This window comes from Thamnophis elegans, chromosome 14, assembly GCF_009769535.1.
Source record: "Thamnophis elegans isolate rThaEle1 chromosome 14, rThaEle1.pri, whole genome shotgun sequence".
NCBI classification, from domain to species: Eukaryota; Metazoa; Chordata; class Lepidosauria; order Squamata; family Colubridae; genus Thamnophis; species Thamnophis elegans.
Genome location: NC_045554.1, coordinates 6474779 through 6491851, shown reverse-complemented (window position 1 = coordinate 6491851; position 17073 = coordinate 6474779). Strand labels below are relative to the sequence as shown.

The following is a 17073-nucleotide window of genomic DNA, read 5'->3' as shown; positions in this document are numbered from 1 at the left end:
ATTACAAATACAATAGCAGAGTTGGAAGGGACCTTGGAGGTCTTCTAGTCCAACCCCCTGCCTAGGCAGGAAACCCTACACCGTTTCAGACAAATGGCTATCCAACATCTTCTTAAAGACTTCCAGTGTTGGGGCATTCACAACTTCTGGAGGCAATTTTGTTCCACTGATTAATTGTTCTCACTGTCAGGAAATTTCTCCTTAGTTCTAAGTTGCTTCTCTCCTTGATTAGTTCCCACCCATTGCTTCTTGTTCTACACTCAGGTGCTTTGGAGAATAGTTTGACTCCCTCTTCTTTGTGGCAACCCCTGAGATATTGGAACACTGCTATCATGTCTCCCTTGGTCCTTCTTTTCATTAAACTAGACCTACCCAGTTCCTGCAACCGTTCTTCATAGGTTTTAGTCTCCAGTCCCTTAATCCTCTTTGTTGCTCTTCTCTGCACTCTTTATAGAATCTCAACCTCTTTTCTACATTGTGGTGACCAAAACTGAATGCCGTATTCCAAGTGTGGCCTTACCAAGGCATTATAAAGTGGTATTAACACTTCACGTGATCTTGATTCTATCCCTCTGTTTATGCAGCCTAGAACTGTGTTGGCTTTTTTGGCAGCTGCTGCACACAGCTGGCTCAATTCTTACTTTGTATTTTTGTTTTTCCTATTTTCCTCCAGTCATGGACAGCTGTTGAAAGGACTGACCTGCCGGCACATTGAGAACCTGAGCCCAATCTCTTTTCTGAACCTTTTCCACATATTTGAAAAGCACCTTCGCCTGCTGTCTTCCTTCCAGGTCAAATATGAACATATCCTAATATGTTGGTTTTATTCCCAACGGAGAGCCTGTTTGGTCTCTGGATCACGATTTCAACTAGGGCAAATGAAATACTTGGGATTTGCATTATAAAAAGAGGATGCTTTCTGAGGGAGAATTGCATTTTATGGAGATGTTGCATTTTGGAAATAATGTCATAAGAAAAACGGCAATTCGGCACCAGTGGTGGGATTCAATTTTTTTTACTACTGGTTCGGTGGGCATGGTTTGGTGAGCATGGTTTGGTGTTCTGACCCGCCTCGTTCCGCACCAAAGCACACTCCGAGCCAGAGATAAATTACGGCATTTAATTAACAGACAAACAGGTCCTTGGCAGCAACCCAGCACAGACAAGCTTGGACAGCAATAAACACAGATAAGGCTCGGCAGCAATCCAGCCTGCCAAGCTCATACAAAGTTCTCCGACATTCAATTCTGTGTGGACTTCTGCAAAGAGGGGCGTGTACACAAGTAGCCTTTTTATAGTCTGGAGAGGAGCCTAATGACCACCAGCTGAGTGCAATCACCTCCTGTAATTGCGTAATTGTTCCTGACGCCTAGTAGCTCTTCGATGGCGTGCAGCCAGGAACAACTCACTACTGTCTTCTGACTCACTCTGCCTTGTCTCCTCCCCACTGATCCAAGGCTCAGGTGCCTCCTGGTGGCCAACCAGCATCTCTGCGCCCTGCTCGGAGTCGGAACCATGTCCAAGGTCCTCCACATCCTCCAGAGCCAACTCATAGGGCCCCTCGCTGTCGGAGTCTGGTGGCAGCTCCAACGGCTCCTGCTGGGCCACAACAGTTTGGTGGGCGTGGCAGGGGAAGGATACTGCAAAATCCCCATTCCCTCCCCACCTCACTAACCTGCTTCCCAGCTCCGTTCTCCTGTGCAGGGCAATAAAAGAAGACCCAGCCGATCAGTTGGGACTCGGGAGAAGGCAAATAGATGGGAGCGGGGCCAGCCAGAGGTGGTATTTGCCGGTTCTCCGAACTACTCACAATTTCCGCTACTGGTTCGCCATAACTGGTCAGAACCTGCTGAATCCCACCTCTGTTCCGCACGTCTCCGAATTTGGAAAGATGACACTTTTATCTAAGCAAATCCATAAAAGCATCGATGTTAGCTCTCCTACACATCTTGGTGTGTATCTGTCTGTGTGTTTAGCAGACATTAAGGAAAGCAACTCACTCAAAATGCATCATTTTGTGGGTATCAAATTGCTTGTAAATTGTGTTTAGGGATTCTACGTAGAGTGTGCCAAGTTTTGGGTTTAAAAAAAAAATCGCAGATGTGCAGAAAAAATGACAACATGTAGTTTGATATCATGTTGACTAAATGACTTGACAATGGATTAAAATTACGGATAATATGTTGGCATATATAGAAAAAAAATAGTCACTTAGGATTATAGCTTTTTTGTCTTGTTTCTATGCAATCCCATTTGAAAAATCCTTTTTGCAGGTCAATTGTTTGGCTTGGAAATTCTGGACAATTTCCGAAGCATCTGTCCCTGCCTACCTCTTAGCTGTGCTTCCGTAAGCCATTCTTTTTAATTACCTTCCTATTCTTTTTTTTCTCTGAAAAACATCATGAAAATGATAGATCTTTATAGTGCCAATACGCATATAGCATTCCAGCCAATATTCATTCATTTCTTTCACGGTTTAAAAAAAAAAAGTATTTATGATAGCTGCTGTGTCTCCAAAATAATGAAAACTTTTAAATTGGATTTTAATTATGGTATTTGGCATAGGATTGAAAGGGCTATAGGTAAGGGGAAAAATTATTTCATTGCAATCATGACAAAATTGCCACTAAATCAACATACAATGAAAGTTAAGACATCAAATTTGGAGAGGAACGGAGATTCAAACACAAGGAATTTAGTGGCCGCAAACAATTGCTTTTTTTGCATTATTATTACTAATTGGATTTGAGGCTAAGTGGCCATTTTACTAATTCTTTGGCAGAGACATGATTCAAATTTCTGGATATAAAACTCATTCGATACAAATAGCTGGGTGAATTTCACATTCAAATTTATCCATATACAACTTAAACTAAAGGCTGCCAGGTATCTGCACTGTATGTTTTTTTTTAATTGAAAAGGGTCTTTGATCTCTATTTTGGAGAAATGGCTAATTAAATTATGGAAGTATGCTTTCCTAAATCTGCTGCAAAATGCCGTTTCAAACTGGAAACCGTTTCAATCCTGAGCTACAAATATTCTCCTTTAAATTGGAAATCATTCTCGGACTTTGCTGTTTCATACACTGAACTTGTCGATCAGAAAGGTTGGCAATTCGATAGTTCGAATCCCTAGCGCCGCGTAACGGAGTGAGCTCCCGTGACTTGTCCCAGCTTCTGCCAACCTAGCAGTTTGAAAGCACGTAAATAATGCAAGTAGAAAAATAGGGACCACCTTTGGTGGGAAGGGAACAGCCTTCCATGCGCTTTTGGCGTTGAGTCATGCCGTCCACATGACCACGGAGACGTCTTCGGACAGCGCTGGCTCTTCGGCTTTGAAATGGAGATGAGCATTGCCCCCTAGAGTCAGGAATGACAAGCACAGATATGCGAGGAGAACTTTTACCTTTTTACCTCTATCTATGGTGCCCCTTGGGGTTTCTTTTCTATAGCACCATATTTCAACTTGATCCATAATTTTACTACCGGTTTAATGTTCACTGTTTGCAGGTTCTATAAGAGGTTTGTGTCTTGCTAACCGAATATGTTCAATTGAAAATTTGATGGGATAACCACTTGCAACAAATCTTTTGTTTTCTTTTATGTTCTGTCTGTCTTTCTCTCTCACTTTTTTCTTTCTTTCCATTAAAATTTTACTTAAAAATCTATACGGGCAGCTGGACATAAACCCTCCTGAAGTCAACGAGGGTGCATTTCTGATTCAGCTGATGTAGGTTAGAGGGAAGAGAGAAATAAATCCCATCTCCTTTGCTGCATTTCCACAAAGTGATCTCTGGAAAACTTTCTCTTGGCAGTGCTGAGTTCCTGGAATCTGTCGCCGGATCCCGCTGTGTCCCTTTTCTGATCAGTTTGGGAAAGGCGGGCCTTGATCATCTCGTCTGGAGCGAGCAGAAGAAGGGAGTTCTCTTGCAGAAAATCCAGAGATGCTTAGTAAGAACATCCATTATTCTAATTCCGGGTCTGTTTCTCGTTCAGGCTGATGTACAGGTAGTCCCTGATTCACGACAGTTTGCTGAGTGACCTTTCAAAGTTACAACCTGCACTGAAAAATGGTGACGCCTGACCGTTTTTCAACCTTACCGCATCCCCCACGGCCATGGGATCAAAATTCAGATAGCAATAGCAATAACACTTAGACTTATATACCGCTTCGTAATGCTTTATAGCCCAACTCAGATGCTGAGCTTGTTGATCAGAAAGGTCAGCAGTTCGGCGGTTCGAATCCCTAGCACCGCGTTAATGGAGTGAGCTCCCGTTGCTTGTCCCAGCTTCTGCCAACCTAGCAGTTCGAAAGCACGTAAAACATGCAAGTAGAAAAACGGGAACCACCTTTGGTGGGAAGGTCACAGCGTTCCGTGCACCTTTGGTGTTGAGTCATGCCGGCCACATGACCACAGAGACGTCTTTGGACAGCGCTGGCTCTTCGGCTTTGAAACGGAGTTGAGCACCTCCCCCCTAGAGTCGGGAACGACTAGCGCATATGCGCGAGAGGAATCTTCACCTTTTTAAGTAGTTTACAGAGTCAGCCTCTTGCCCCCAACAATCTGGGTCCTCATTATACCCGCCTGGGAAGGATGGAAGGCCGAGTCAACCTTGAGCCGGTCAGGATCGAACTGTTGGCAGTGGACAGAGTAAACTATAGCAATAGCACTTAGACTTATATACCGCTTTACAGTGCTTTACAATTCTCTCTAAGCGGTTTACAGAGTCAGTCTATTGCCTCCCAATAATCTGGGTCCTCATTATACCCGCCTTGGAAGGATGGAAGGCCGAGTCAACCTTGAGCCGGTCAGGATCGAACTGCTGGCAGTGGGCAGAGTTAGCCTGCAACACTGTAAAAATATGTCCGATGCTTGGCAACTGACTCATAGTTATGACAGTTGATGTGTCCCCCCCCAGGGTCATGGGATTCCTTTTTGCTACCTTCTGACGGGCAATGTCATCGGGGAAGACAGACTCCCTTAACAACCATGTTGCTAATTTAACAACTGCAGTGGTTGACTTGACAACTCTGGCAAGAAAGTTCATACATCGGGTCCAAATTAATAATGGACTCACTTAGCAACAGAAATGTTGGTTGTATCTCGAGGACTAACGGCACAGGGGAAAGGCCTGGGGGAGGTGGAATAAAAGAGATCCTGCCTAGGGAATGGTCAGAGAAGAGGGAGCAGAGCAGGGGTGGGTTTCTCGCCTCGTTCCAACCGGTTCGGTTGGAACGGGGCCGGCGGCGTCCTCGTGCACGCGCGCGGTGCACACATGCGTACTAGCGTCTGCGCAATGCTCCAGCTGCTCCTGGATGATCGTGCAGGCGCTGTATGCGTCCTGCGCATGCGTGGAAGCACAGAACTCGTCAAAACTGGGTAAGGACCGCGGGCGGGCGGGCGCGCCCTTCGCCGTTCCCAGAAGTTACTTACTTCCGGGTTCGGCAACCAACCGGTTCGCAGGGACCACCGCGAACCGGTTGAAACCCACCCCTGGAGCAGAGCCCACAGTGGCATAGTGGATGGAGAAAGGGGCCTCGAGGAGGACCCTCCCGCATTTCTCTGCCTCTTAGTTTGACTGTTGAATTGATGTGTCTTGTTTCAGGAAGGTTCGGTGGCCGATGAATATACTGTGGACTTGTTGGGCAATCTCCTTTGCCATTTGTCCCCCACGTTCATCTGTCGAGGGGTCTCCCCAGAAGTTATGACAGTCATCCTCCATCGATATAGTCAGTGCCCCCATCTCAGCTACGAGCAGAAGATGGAAGTTCAGCAGAAGCTGATTGCATTGCACGGGTAAGGCCTTTGCAGGGCCTCGTTGAGTAACAACAGCCAAAGAAGAGTGTGGTGGCTTAAACAATGGTTAAAGATGCTGAGCTTGTCAGCTGGATGGGTGCAACAGCCCAGGTTTGAGACCCGAGCGCCACGCAAGGGGGTGAGTTCCCATTCCTTGCTCCAGCTCTGCTCACCTAGCAGTTCAAAAGTATGAAACGCGAACAGATAAATAGGTACCACTTCGGTGGGAAGGTGTTGTGGCCTGCCAGCGGCCAGCAGAGCTGGCAGCAGATTCAGACAGTGAGGAGGTTGGGGAGGAACATGGGCCAGTCCTGGAGTCTGGGGAAGGCTCTGATGAGGACTCTGTGTCGGAGGCAGAGAGGGGGCCAGGGTCGTATGCCAGTTATCAGCTGCCTTCGGAGTCAGACATCAGTGAGGCAGATGAACAGCTGGAGCCTGTTCCCAGTGTGTGCATGCGCAGAGTTGCCAGACGAAGGGAACAGCTAAAGAACAGGGGTCGACTTGGGAGGAAGGCCACAGGTGGACGATGAATGGCCCCTCCCAGAGGAAATAAAAGAGGAGCGAAAGGGGAGTGGAGTTTGCAGGAGACCATTAGTTTGCTTAATTGCGTCCTGATTCTCCGAGTCTCCTTGCCAAGTTCTGCAGATATCGGTTTGGCAGCTCTCCAAGCCAGAGAAGGTCTGTGACTGTAAATCCTCCCTCAAAAGACTTTGCTGGATGTGAATGAGCAGAATTCACTGTAAACTTATAAAAGGTTTTTTTGTCAGGGCCAGGAGTTTGCTTCATGCTCTTGGGAAACCTCAGTCAGAACAGAAGGTAACAGTGTTGAGCAGATAGGCATGCTGGCCATATGATCACAGAAGCATCTTCAAACCATGCTCTGCTACGGAAACAGAGATGAGCACCGATCCTTTGAGTCAAACGTGACAGGCCGGGGGAAATGTTTGCCTTTATCTTTTTATCCCCAAAAGCTGCTACTGTATGTGCAAAGAAACTCATCTGTACTGTAAACACGTCTTCCCTCGTCTCTCTTCCAACCTTGGAAACTTACCCGTACACTTAAAAAAAAAAAAAACTTGATGGCAAATTGAAAGCTTTCTTTTTACAACTGAGATTCCAATTTTCTTTTTCCAGCTCCCCAACAAACTGGACAGTTGAAACAATTAAGGACCACGGAGCTTTTATGGTGTTATTGCCAAAGGATGACTTGATCGCCCTGCTTGAAAAGGTATTAAGGATGCTAAAAAATTTTTTTCCGCGCACTGAACCAGCAGTAATGCCAGGAGTAACCTACCCCTGACCTCACCCCATTCCCTAGAGGTCTTTAAGGGGTGTGGATAAGCGTACCAGTGTACCTACCGTCCAGTGGTGGGTTTCAAAAAATTTTCGAACCTACTCTGTGGGTGTGGCCTCCTTTGTGGGAGTGGCTTGCTGGCCATGTGACCTGGTGGGAGTGGCTTGCTGGCCATGTGTTTTCTTTCTGCCTCTCTCTCTCTCTCTCTCTCTCTCTCTTTCCTTCCTTTTGTCTCTCTGTCCCTTTTTCCTTTTTTCCTTTCATCTCTCTCTCACTTTTTCTTTCTTTTTTTCTTTCTTTCTTTCTTCCTTTCTTCCTTTCTTTCTCTTTCTCTTTCTCTCTCTGTGTGAGTCTGTCTGTCTGTCTGTCTGTCTGTCTGTGTCAGTGGTGGGTTTCAAAATTTTTTGGAACCTCTTCTGTGGGTGTGGCCTGCTTTCCGGGTCCACTGGTGGAACCTCTTCTAACCGGTTCGGTAGATTTGACGAACCGGTTCTACCGAATAGGTGCAAACTGGTAGGAACCCACCTCTGCTACCATCCCTGTCCTAATATTCCATTGTATACATATTCATTTCATGTATTCATAATCGTGTTTATGCTTATATCTGTTATACAATTCATGCTTGACAAAACAAACGAACAAACAAACTAGACATACCCAATTCCTGCAACCGTTCTTACATTTTAATTACTGTAATTTTGCCACAAGGGTTGAATGTTTCTAAGACAAGCCGGAATGTGCTGATATGAAACAGGAGATATATCATATTACACCTTCTTCAGAGCCTTCAACCAAAGCAAAAGTGACTTAAAATCCTCATCATTTTTTTTTTTCATTTCCTCCTGAAGTTTCCTGACTTCGTCTCGGAAGTAGCATCGAAAACATCCCAACGGCTCTCTGCCCCCAAGCAATTTCTCTTAGCTCAATTTGAATCCCTTTATGCCTCCAGAATTCGAATCCAAACCTCTAATTCAACTCCCGGTAAGCAATTCTAGTCTTCATGACTTCTGTCTTGTAAGAGACCCAACACTGATTTCTTTGTTATCCCTGTTGTTTAAGATAGACGTCGATATTGATCTGTCAAAATTTCTGTGACTTTCTTGGAGTGTTTTTTTTTTTCCTTTTTAAATTAGGAGGAGGTAAATGAATATTTGCTAAAAGGCATTGGCTAAACTTCTATTTCATTTTTGTTTAAAAAAAAATTTTTTTAAACAAACACAACACACAAAATCTTCCTTCCTTACATACTGTAGAAAGTGTATCAGTTGGTTACAAAAGGTTTTCGTGCATCTCTTCCACAGTCATCAAACATAATTCATATTAACTCAAGTATTTTGGTTCACCCACAAATGCGCGAACGACAAAAGCGCGCCTGACTAAACCGCGGTGACAAAACCGCGAGTTCTAAAGCGCACCGACGAATGAGCGCTGAAGCGTGCCCACAACAGTGCGCCAACAGAAGCGCGCCGTAACCCTAACCCTAAACCTAACCCTAACCCTAACCCTAACCCTAAACCTAAACCTAAACCTAAACCTAAACCTAAACCTAAACCTAAACCTAAACCTAAACCTAAACCTAAACCTAAACCTAAACCTAACCCTTACCTTAACTTAAATCGCGCTTCTGTCGGCGCGCTGTTGTCAGCGCGCTGTTGTCGGCGCGTTGATGACATCACGGTTTTAGCCCCGTGGTTTTGTCGGTGCGCTTTTGTCATGCGCGCATTTGTCGGGTCACAAAGTATTTTAACTCAAATATTTATACATTTACCCTTATATCTCCATTTATATTTGACTATAATTATTTAAACGTCCTTCATCATAAAATATTCCGAAATTTAATACATAACCACATACTGGCATTTCATTTAATATTTCTAAAATCCTCCAATAACACTGAATCCTTATGTCCTGTTCTACTAAACATCCATAATATTTAATAACAGACTTTTCTAATCCTCCTTTCCAAATCACTGTTGGCAATTTTCATCTAGTTTCCTTATATTATACTCATATATATGTGTTCTGACCCCCTCCTGCATCCAGTAACGAAAGCCGAGACAAGCTTAACTAGAATGTACTTTAATAGCAAGACCAAAATCTCGGTGGCTGAAAGCCAAGCAAACAAACAGATAAGGACCTTGGAAGCAACTCAGACAAACCTTGGCAGCAACTCAGACAAACCTTGGCAGCAATCCAGCCTGCCAAGTTAGTTACAACAATTCTCTTTAGTCAATGCGTTGACTTCTGCAAGAGGGGCGTGTGCACAAGCAGTCTTTTTTATAGTCTGGAGAGGAGCCTAATGACCACCAGCTGAGCACAATTACCTCCTGTAATTGCGTAATTGTTCCTGATGCCTAGTAGCTCTTCGATGGCGTGCATCCAGGAACAACTCACTGCTGGCTTCTGGATCACTCTCCCTTGTCTCCTCCCCACTGGTCTAAGGCTCAGGCGCCACCTGGTGGCCAACCAGTCTCTCTGCGCCCTGCTCGGAGTCGGAACCCTGTCCAGGGTCCTCCACATCCTCCAGAGCCAACTCATAGGGCCCCTCGCTGTTGGAGTCTGGGGGCAGCTCCAACGGCTCCTGCTGGGCCACAACATATATGTATATAGGTTGTCATCATTATCCATTTTTGTTGTTGATGTCTATGCTCAGCCATCCAGGTCATAGCTGTCCCCAAAGTGCTTTTGCAAGAGTTGAAGAAGCTTCTTGGGTGAGAAGCAAAACATCTTCAAAGAAAAATAAGGAAGTCGGGTGACCCTTGAAAAAGCATCTTTGAAAATAAAAATTAAGAGCTGGAAGAGACCTACAACAACAACAAAAAGAAAGGAAGAGAAGAAAAGAGGAGAGGGAAGGAAGGAAGATAGCAGTGAGGAGAGGAAAATGGAAGGGAGAAGGAGAGCAGGTAGGAAGGGGAAGAGGAAGAGGAAGAGGAAGAGAGGAGTAGGGGAGATGTAAGGGAAGAAGAAAGGGAAAGGACAGAGAAAGGAACAAAGTAGAGAAAGGAGGGAGGGAGGAAAGAAAGGGAAAAGAAGGTGGTGTCAAAACAGGGGAGGGATGGTAAACAAAGCAACCCAAATAGTATGTTATAACCCTGTAAACGGAATGACAAATGTATAAGGCGCAGTGGTTAAATGCAGCACTGCAGGCTACTTCAGCTGACTGCAGTTCTGCAGTTCGGCTGTTCAAATCTCACCGGCTCAGGGCTGACTCAGCCTTCCATCCTTCCGAGGTGGGTAAAATGAGGACCAGGATTGTTGTTGGGGGCAATATGCTGACTCTGTAAACCGCTTAGAGAGGGCTGAAAGCCCTATGAAGCGGTATATAAGTCTAACTGCTATTGCTATTGCTATAAGCATGACGAATGTAAAAAAGAATAATAAGAATAATAATATGTGAATGTATACCTATAATTGTGCATAGAGAACAAAAAAAAAACCATTTTCTTTTGGAAAAAAAGAAAAAGCATCTTTGGGACATGATAACAAAGATTCCCATGTGGAATGTCCCAAAGGTGCTTTTTCAAGAGGCAACTGGAGTTCCCATCGAGACATTTTAGGCTTGTGTGTGACCCATAAGAAGCATAGAAATTGGATAAATAAATAGGAGGCTGTAGAAAGGTGAGCCATTTCTCTGCTTCGGGTGATGGATAAGGCGATATTTTCTCACCAGTTTTTTTTTTTAAATATGGTTGATGTCATTCTTTACTCACAGGGAGTGCTCCTCTCCTCTGTACTTGGTGCAGGTACAAATGCCATCTTCCTTTTTATTATGTGTTTTTTTTTTGCAATTTGTTTTTTATTTTTAAACATCAAAAAAACATCAAAAAATTCTCATCCATTACATACAGCCTGTCGTTTGGTTACAAGTGTTTTTGCATCCATATTCTCAATTACATTTACAATCACAGATTTTCCATCTAATATAACTAGATACCTCACTTTCATTGTACACCGTATATTCAATTACATTTAATATTTTTTTTCGATAAACCTAATTCCCTTACATTCTTGATTGTCTGTTTAATAACAATGTACCTTTATATAATCACAGATCCCGATATGAAAAAGATTTACCAACCATTTATATTTGTATATCACTGTTTTCAATTATGTTTAATCCCACCAATCAACTATCAAGTATGCTTATGTTCATTATTGTCCTTGTACATCATACATTCAGAGATATTATTCCTTAATTTTTCAACAAGGTATTCTAAATAGTCACTTCATATATATATACCAATTTTTAATTACTTCCTTATTAAAATTATTTATCAACAACAAGAAATCTTTATAATATATACTTAGAGTTATACATTATATCACCAATCCTCTATCAAGTATACATAAATTCATTGTTATCCTTATCCATTTTAAAACAAAAAGTTCTAAAGTATTCAATTCATATATGTATCAGTCGTCCACTGTATCATTGTTACTCTATTTCACAGCATAATTATATTATCACTTAACTCCTTCAGTTAAAACATAAGTAGAACGTTTTTCATTTCCAGGTTTTTTCCCCCAGCCGCTGATAAAACAAGTCCCATATCTTATAAAATTGCTCGTCTTCTTGTTCTCTAATTTCAAATGTCAATTTACTCATTTCAGCACTCTCCATTATTTTTCGAATAACTTCTTCCTGTTTTGGTATTGTTTCATTTTTCCAGCTTTTTGCAAATACGATTCTGGCTGCTGTTAGAACATTTACAATCAAACATTTTAAGTCTTTGTTATAGTTTTAACCTCTCTGCCTATCGGTGCCAGTTTTCTTCGAGCGTGGAAAGGCCTCCATGTGATTCCATTTTTTCAGACTGTGAAGATGTCGCGGCCCCCTCTTCGGATGAGATTATACAATTATCAGAAGCAAACATGTTTTGGTCCATCCAGGAACTAAACTGCATGGAAAGCGGGACCTTCTCCCAAACGGTGGAAATCCTTGGCCAAGTGCGCAATTTTAACACCTCGCAGCTTGCAGTCTTGAAGGAAAAAGCTAAACAGGTAAGTAATGATAAGAGGGGAACGGAATGGAAATTCCTTGTTCTCATCCAAATCCAGCGACCAACTTCTCATGCCATGATAGCGAACCTACAGCATGCATGCCAGAAGTGGCACATGGAGCCCTCTCTGCGGGTACCTATGCAGTCGCCAGATGCTCTTCTGGTTTCCGGCACGCACATCTGTTTTCTGGCCCGTTTTCCAGCTGTTTTTCAGGGCATTTGGGGGGCATTTCCCAGACCGTTTTCAGGGCTGTTTTGGGGGCATTTTTGGCACTGTTTCAGGTTGTTTTGTACTCTAAAAATGCCCCCCCCAAAACAGCTGAAAAACAGCCTGGAAAATGGCCCCAAAAGGCCATTTTTCATGCCACTTTCCAGTTATTTTGGGACTAAAAACAGCCTGAAAATTGACCCGAAAACAGCCAAAAAACATGCATGGGTACTGGCCAGCTGGTTTTCGGGTTTCCAGCTCATGCACACACATTCCAGTTTGGGTACTTGGTGCCAAAAAGGTTTGCCATCACTCAGTGGTGGGATTCAGCCAGTTTGCACCTATTCGGGAGAACCGGTTGTTAACTTTTTAAAGCAGTTCGGAGAACCGGTTGTTGGAAAAAAATCTCCTTTTGTTTCTTTCCACTTTGCAGGGCTAATCCTGTAAGGAAGGCAGGAAGGGAACATTCTGGTTTTATTTCTAGCCTAATCTTCATTGCCTTGCTTACAGAAACTGCCTCTCCCGTTAACCCTTATTACATTGTAACTGCTAAGGCGAAACGCCCATTGACGCGAGTGACGTTGAGTTGGCCATGCCCATCCAGTCACATGACCACTGAGCCACGCCCACCCAGTCACATGACCACTGAGCCACGCCCACCCAGCCGTTCATTAGGGCAGAGAACCGGTTGTTAAATTATTTGAATCCCACCACTGCCACCACTGCTCTAACGCATCTGTATGCCCACTTCATTAGAGGTAATCCCTGACCTACAACTATTCGTTTAGTGACGGTTCGAAGTTACAGCAGCACTGGGGGGAAAAAATGACATGACTTTTTCCACACTTACAATCCCTACAGCATCCCCTTGGTCATGTGATCAAAATTTGGTTGATCTGGCGGCTGACTCATATTTATGGCGGTTGCAGTGTCCTGGGGTCACGTGACCCCCCATTTTGCGACCTCCCGTCAAACAAAATCAATGGGGAAAACAGATTCAATGCAACAACTGTGTTACCAGCTTAAAAACTGCAGGAATTCAGCTAACGGTGGCGAGAAAGGTTGCAAAATGGGGCAAAAACTCACTTAACAACTGTGTCGTTTAGCAATGGGAACGCTGGCCTCAATTGTGGTCATAAGTCGAGGACTACCTGTATCTTAGCTTGGCTAGTCTAGAGAAAAATAGGACTTGGGATGACATGGTAGCAGTATTCCAATATCTCAGGGGCTGCCACAAAGAAGAGGGAGTCAAGCTATTCTCCAAAGCACCTGAAGGCAGAACGAGAAGCAATGGAGGGAAACTAATCAAGGAGAGAAGCAACTTAGAACTGAGGAGAAACTACCTGACAATGAGAACAATTAACCAGAGGAATGGCTTGCCTTCAGAAGTCATGGATGCTCCATCACTAGAAGTTCTTACGTTTTCTTTCGTTTTCCAGAGGATCAGGTTGGAAATCCACTGGGTTGAAATAGCAATAGCAATAGCAGTTAGACTTATATACCGCTTCATAGGGCTTTCAGCCCTCTCTAAGCGGTTTACAGAGTCAGCATATCGCCCCCCACAGTCTGCGTCCTCATTTCACCCACCTCGGAAGGATGGAAGGCTGAGTCAACCCTGAGCCGGTGAGATTTGAACAGCCGAACTGCAGAACTGCAGTCAGCTGAAGTAGCCTGCAGTGCTGCATGTAACCACTGTGCCACCTCGGCTCAGACTGGGCAGCTGTTGATAGTCATGCCGGCAATTGGGAGGTACAGTAGAAATTATGAAAGTGGACATTAGGACTTCACCCTGCTTGTTCCAATATCTAAGTGTTCCAAGATATAAGTGTTCCAATATCTCAGGGGCTGCCACAAAGAAGAGGGAGTCAAGCTATTCTCCGAAGCACCTGAAGTCAGGACAAGAAGCAATGGGTGGAAACTAATCAAGGAGAGAAGCAACTTAGAACTAAGGAGAAATTTCCCGACAGTGAAGACAATTAACCAGTGGAACAACTTGCCTCCAGAAGTTGTGTGTCAACTCATAAAGCATTTGCATGTCTAATTAAGGCATCTTTCAGAAACCTAACATTGTGATGTTCCATCACTGGGGGGCTTTTAAGAAGAGACTGGACAGCCACTTGTCCGAAATGGTACAAGATCTTCTGCTTGAGCAGGGGGTTGGACTAGAAGACCTCCAAGGTCCCTTCCAGCTGTATTCCGAATCCAGCTCCATCTGCCTATTTTTCTGCTCTGTCTTTCAGATTGTGGTTATTCGCTTTAGCCCAATTTAGAAAGCCATAAACTGTTTTAGCTGTCGTGCGTCTCCTTCCGTGATGCCACCCGTGGTGGATTATTTGCTAAGCTATGGTTAAACTGTAGTTTAGAGCAATTTCAGGAGCCCTTCCATAATCACTCCGATGATTGCAGCGCTTTAAAAGAAAGAGAGAGAGAACTCACAAAAGGACACAAGGAGCGTTAAATTCATGGTTTTCTTCTTTAAAAAAATAAACAAACCAGTGCTGGTTTTTTCTTTTAATGTATTAAAAACAGCTCCCTGGTTTGTGTTTTTGCTTTTTAAAAAACTTTGTTAGCTTGCTATGAGATCTTAAATCCAGTTTTCACTTGTCCTCCTGTTTTATTGCTATTGATTTAGGCTGCGGCTGCTGTACTATTAAAATATTATTGCAATATTATATCCTGAATTATTAGCTGCACTGGGAGTGACAGGGCCAATGGAGGTGGAGGGTAGAAAAAGTAGACGAAAATAATGGTTTGAAAATGCACACGTTAATATCCTCATATTGTAATGCCCAAGGGGTACAAGTAAATAAATAAAAATCTATAATTCCAGGTAAAGCTTCCTAGGAATATTCGCAAAATACGTAATAAGACGGACAAGTGAAAATGTCGATTAGTTTCCATTCCATATCCTAAGATGAGAAATAGATATATAAAATCTTCCCAATTATATGTTTGTTCCCAAGCTTTAAAAAAAAATCACTGCACGATACAAGAGGTTTACTAAGAGTGTAGTGTTGTGGCCCACCAGACTTGAACAATGAGGAGGTTGGGGAAGAACTTGGGCCAGTTCTGGAGTCTGGAGACGGTTCTGGTGGATGCTTTGCATCGGACGCAGAGAAAGAGCCAGGGCTATCCGACACTTCCCAGCTACTGGAGAGGCAGCTGGAGGAGGCTGATATGCATGAGGAGGAAGAACAGCTGGGGCCTGCTCCAGATGCAGGTATGGGCAGAGCTGTTAGGAGAGGAGAACAATGGAGGACAAGGAGTCAACTTGGGAAGCAAAGCCCACGTGGATGCTGAATGGGCCCTCCTTGGCTGGGGAATAAATAGAAGGAAAGGGGAGTGGCTGTCGTAGGAGACAACAGTTCGTATTTCTGGAGATTTTGCTTATTGTGTTTTGTACCACAAAGACTGCTTGCCAGAACTTAATTTACAGTCTCTCGGCTGAGAGCTCACAGCCTTGCAATTATCACAAAGGATTAATAAGGTCTGTTGCTGCCGTTAACTCCTTGAAAGACTCTTGCTTGGATTTTTCGGTGGGTGAATGCAATTAATTCACAAGAGGTAAATAAAGAGGGTTTTTTTCGTGACAAGGAGTCTGTTTCTTGCTTCTGCTCAGGTTGGGTCAGAACATGTAGAAAGAGTTTTGGGGAGTTCTAAGCTCTCCAGAATAATTTGCTCCTTTGCCAATCTGCACTAAACAGTCTCTTGATCAATTGGGGAAATGAAATTGACGTGATTCAGCCTTTGAACCGAAGCAGCAGTCTGGTTCAGCTTTGCTGAAGTTGGGAGTGGCTGGGGATGATGGGATCTACCCTCCAACACATCAGATTCATGAAGGCCGGCGGTGGGCAACCTTAAACACTCAAACAACCATTTGGACCTGTTTCCCACCGAAAAGAAAACACCGGGAGCCACAAATCCCTTCCGGTGCCTGGCTATTTCCCGAGCGGCCACAGAACTAGCATCTGTATTTGAATTAAAGCTTCTGTTTTCTTCTGAAATGTTTCTTTTCTTGGATTTAACCATGGCTGGCCTACCGGGGCCGAAAAGCTCAATCAATAGCGTTCCAGCGGGTGTCGCACATTGTCAGTTGTGATGTATATTTTGAGCGACAGGGAGCCACAGCAGAGAGATGAAAGAGCCACGTGCGGCTCCAGAGCCTTGGGTTCCTCTCCCTGATCTATGCAGTGGAGATTTGAGGGTCTCCTCCATTGGTTCCCAACACGATGTGATACAGGTAGTCCTCTACTTACTCATTTAACGACCATTCAAAATGACAACAGCAGTGAAAAAAAGTGACTTACGTCTGTTTTTCACAAGATCATTGCAATCCGTCGGCGCTCACAGGATTAAAATTCAGGCACTTGGCAACTGGCAGGTATTTATGACGGTTGTAGCGCCCTGAGGGGGTGTCACGTGACTCTCTTTTGCAAACTTCAGATGAGCAACCTTTAACAGGGAAGCCAGAGCCACTTAAAGAATCTGTTACGAACTTCACCCCTGTTTTGATTCCCTTGGCAACTGTGGCCAGAAAGGTGCTAAAACGGGGCAAAACTGTCTCACTTACAGAGACATGCGGTGAGGTTTATGGCTGGTGAGGCAGCATTTTTTTTAGACTTGTGGACTTCAACTCCCAGAATTCCACAGCCAGGCATGCTCAGTTCCGATTTAAAGCGACAGCATTTGTTTTTCTCCTTTGCTAAATAAGTTTCCTTCTTTCTTTTTCTTCTCCCTTCCCCTCCTTCCTCCCTCTCTTCCTCCCTCCCCCTCT

The 17073-nt window shown here is 44.1% G+C and overlaps 1 protein-coding gene across 1 annotated transcript in view; it reads left to right on the top strand.

The window, feature by feature from the left end:
• Positions 1 to 17073, top strand: part of OTOA (otoancorin) — a 43462-nt gene that overhangs the window by 17736 nt on the left and 8653 nt on the right. The window contains exons 16-22 of the mRNA XM_032231004.1: positions 674 to 791; positions 2274 to 2347; positions 3815 to 3950; positions 5607 to 5797; positions 6932 to 7025; positions 7940 to 8072; positions 11905 to 12092. Coding sequence (XP_032086895.1) covers positions 674 to 791; positions 2274 to 2347; positions 3815 to 3950; positions 5607 to 5797; positions 6932 to 7025; positions 7940 to 8072; positions 11905 to 12092 — 934 coding nt within the window. The remainder of the gene's footprint in view (positions 1 to 673; positions 792 to 2273; positions 2348 to 3814; positions 3951 to 5606; positions 5798 to 6931; positions 7026 to 7939; positions 8073 to 11904; positions 12093 to 17073) is intronic.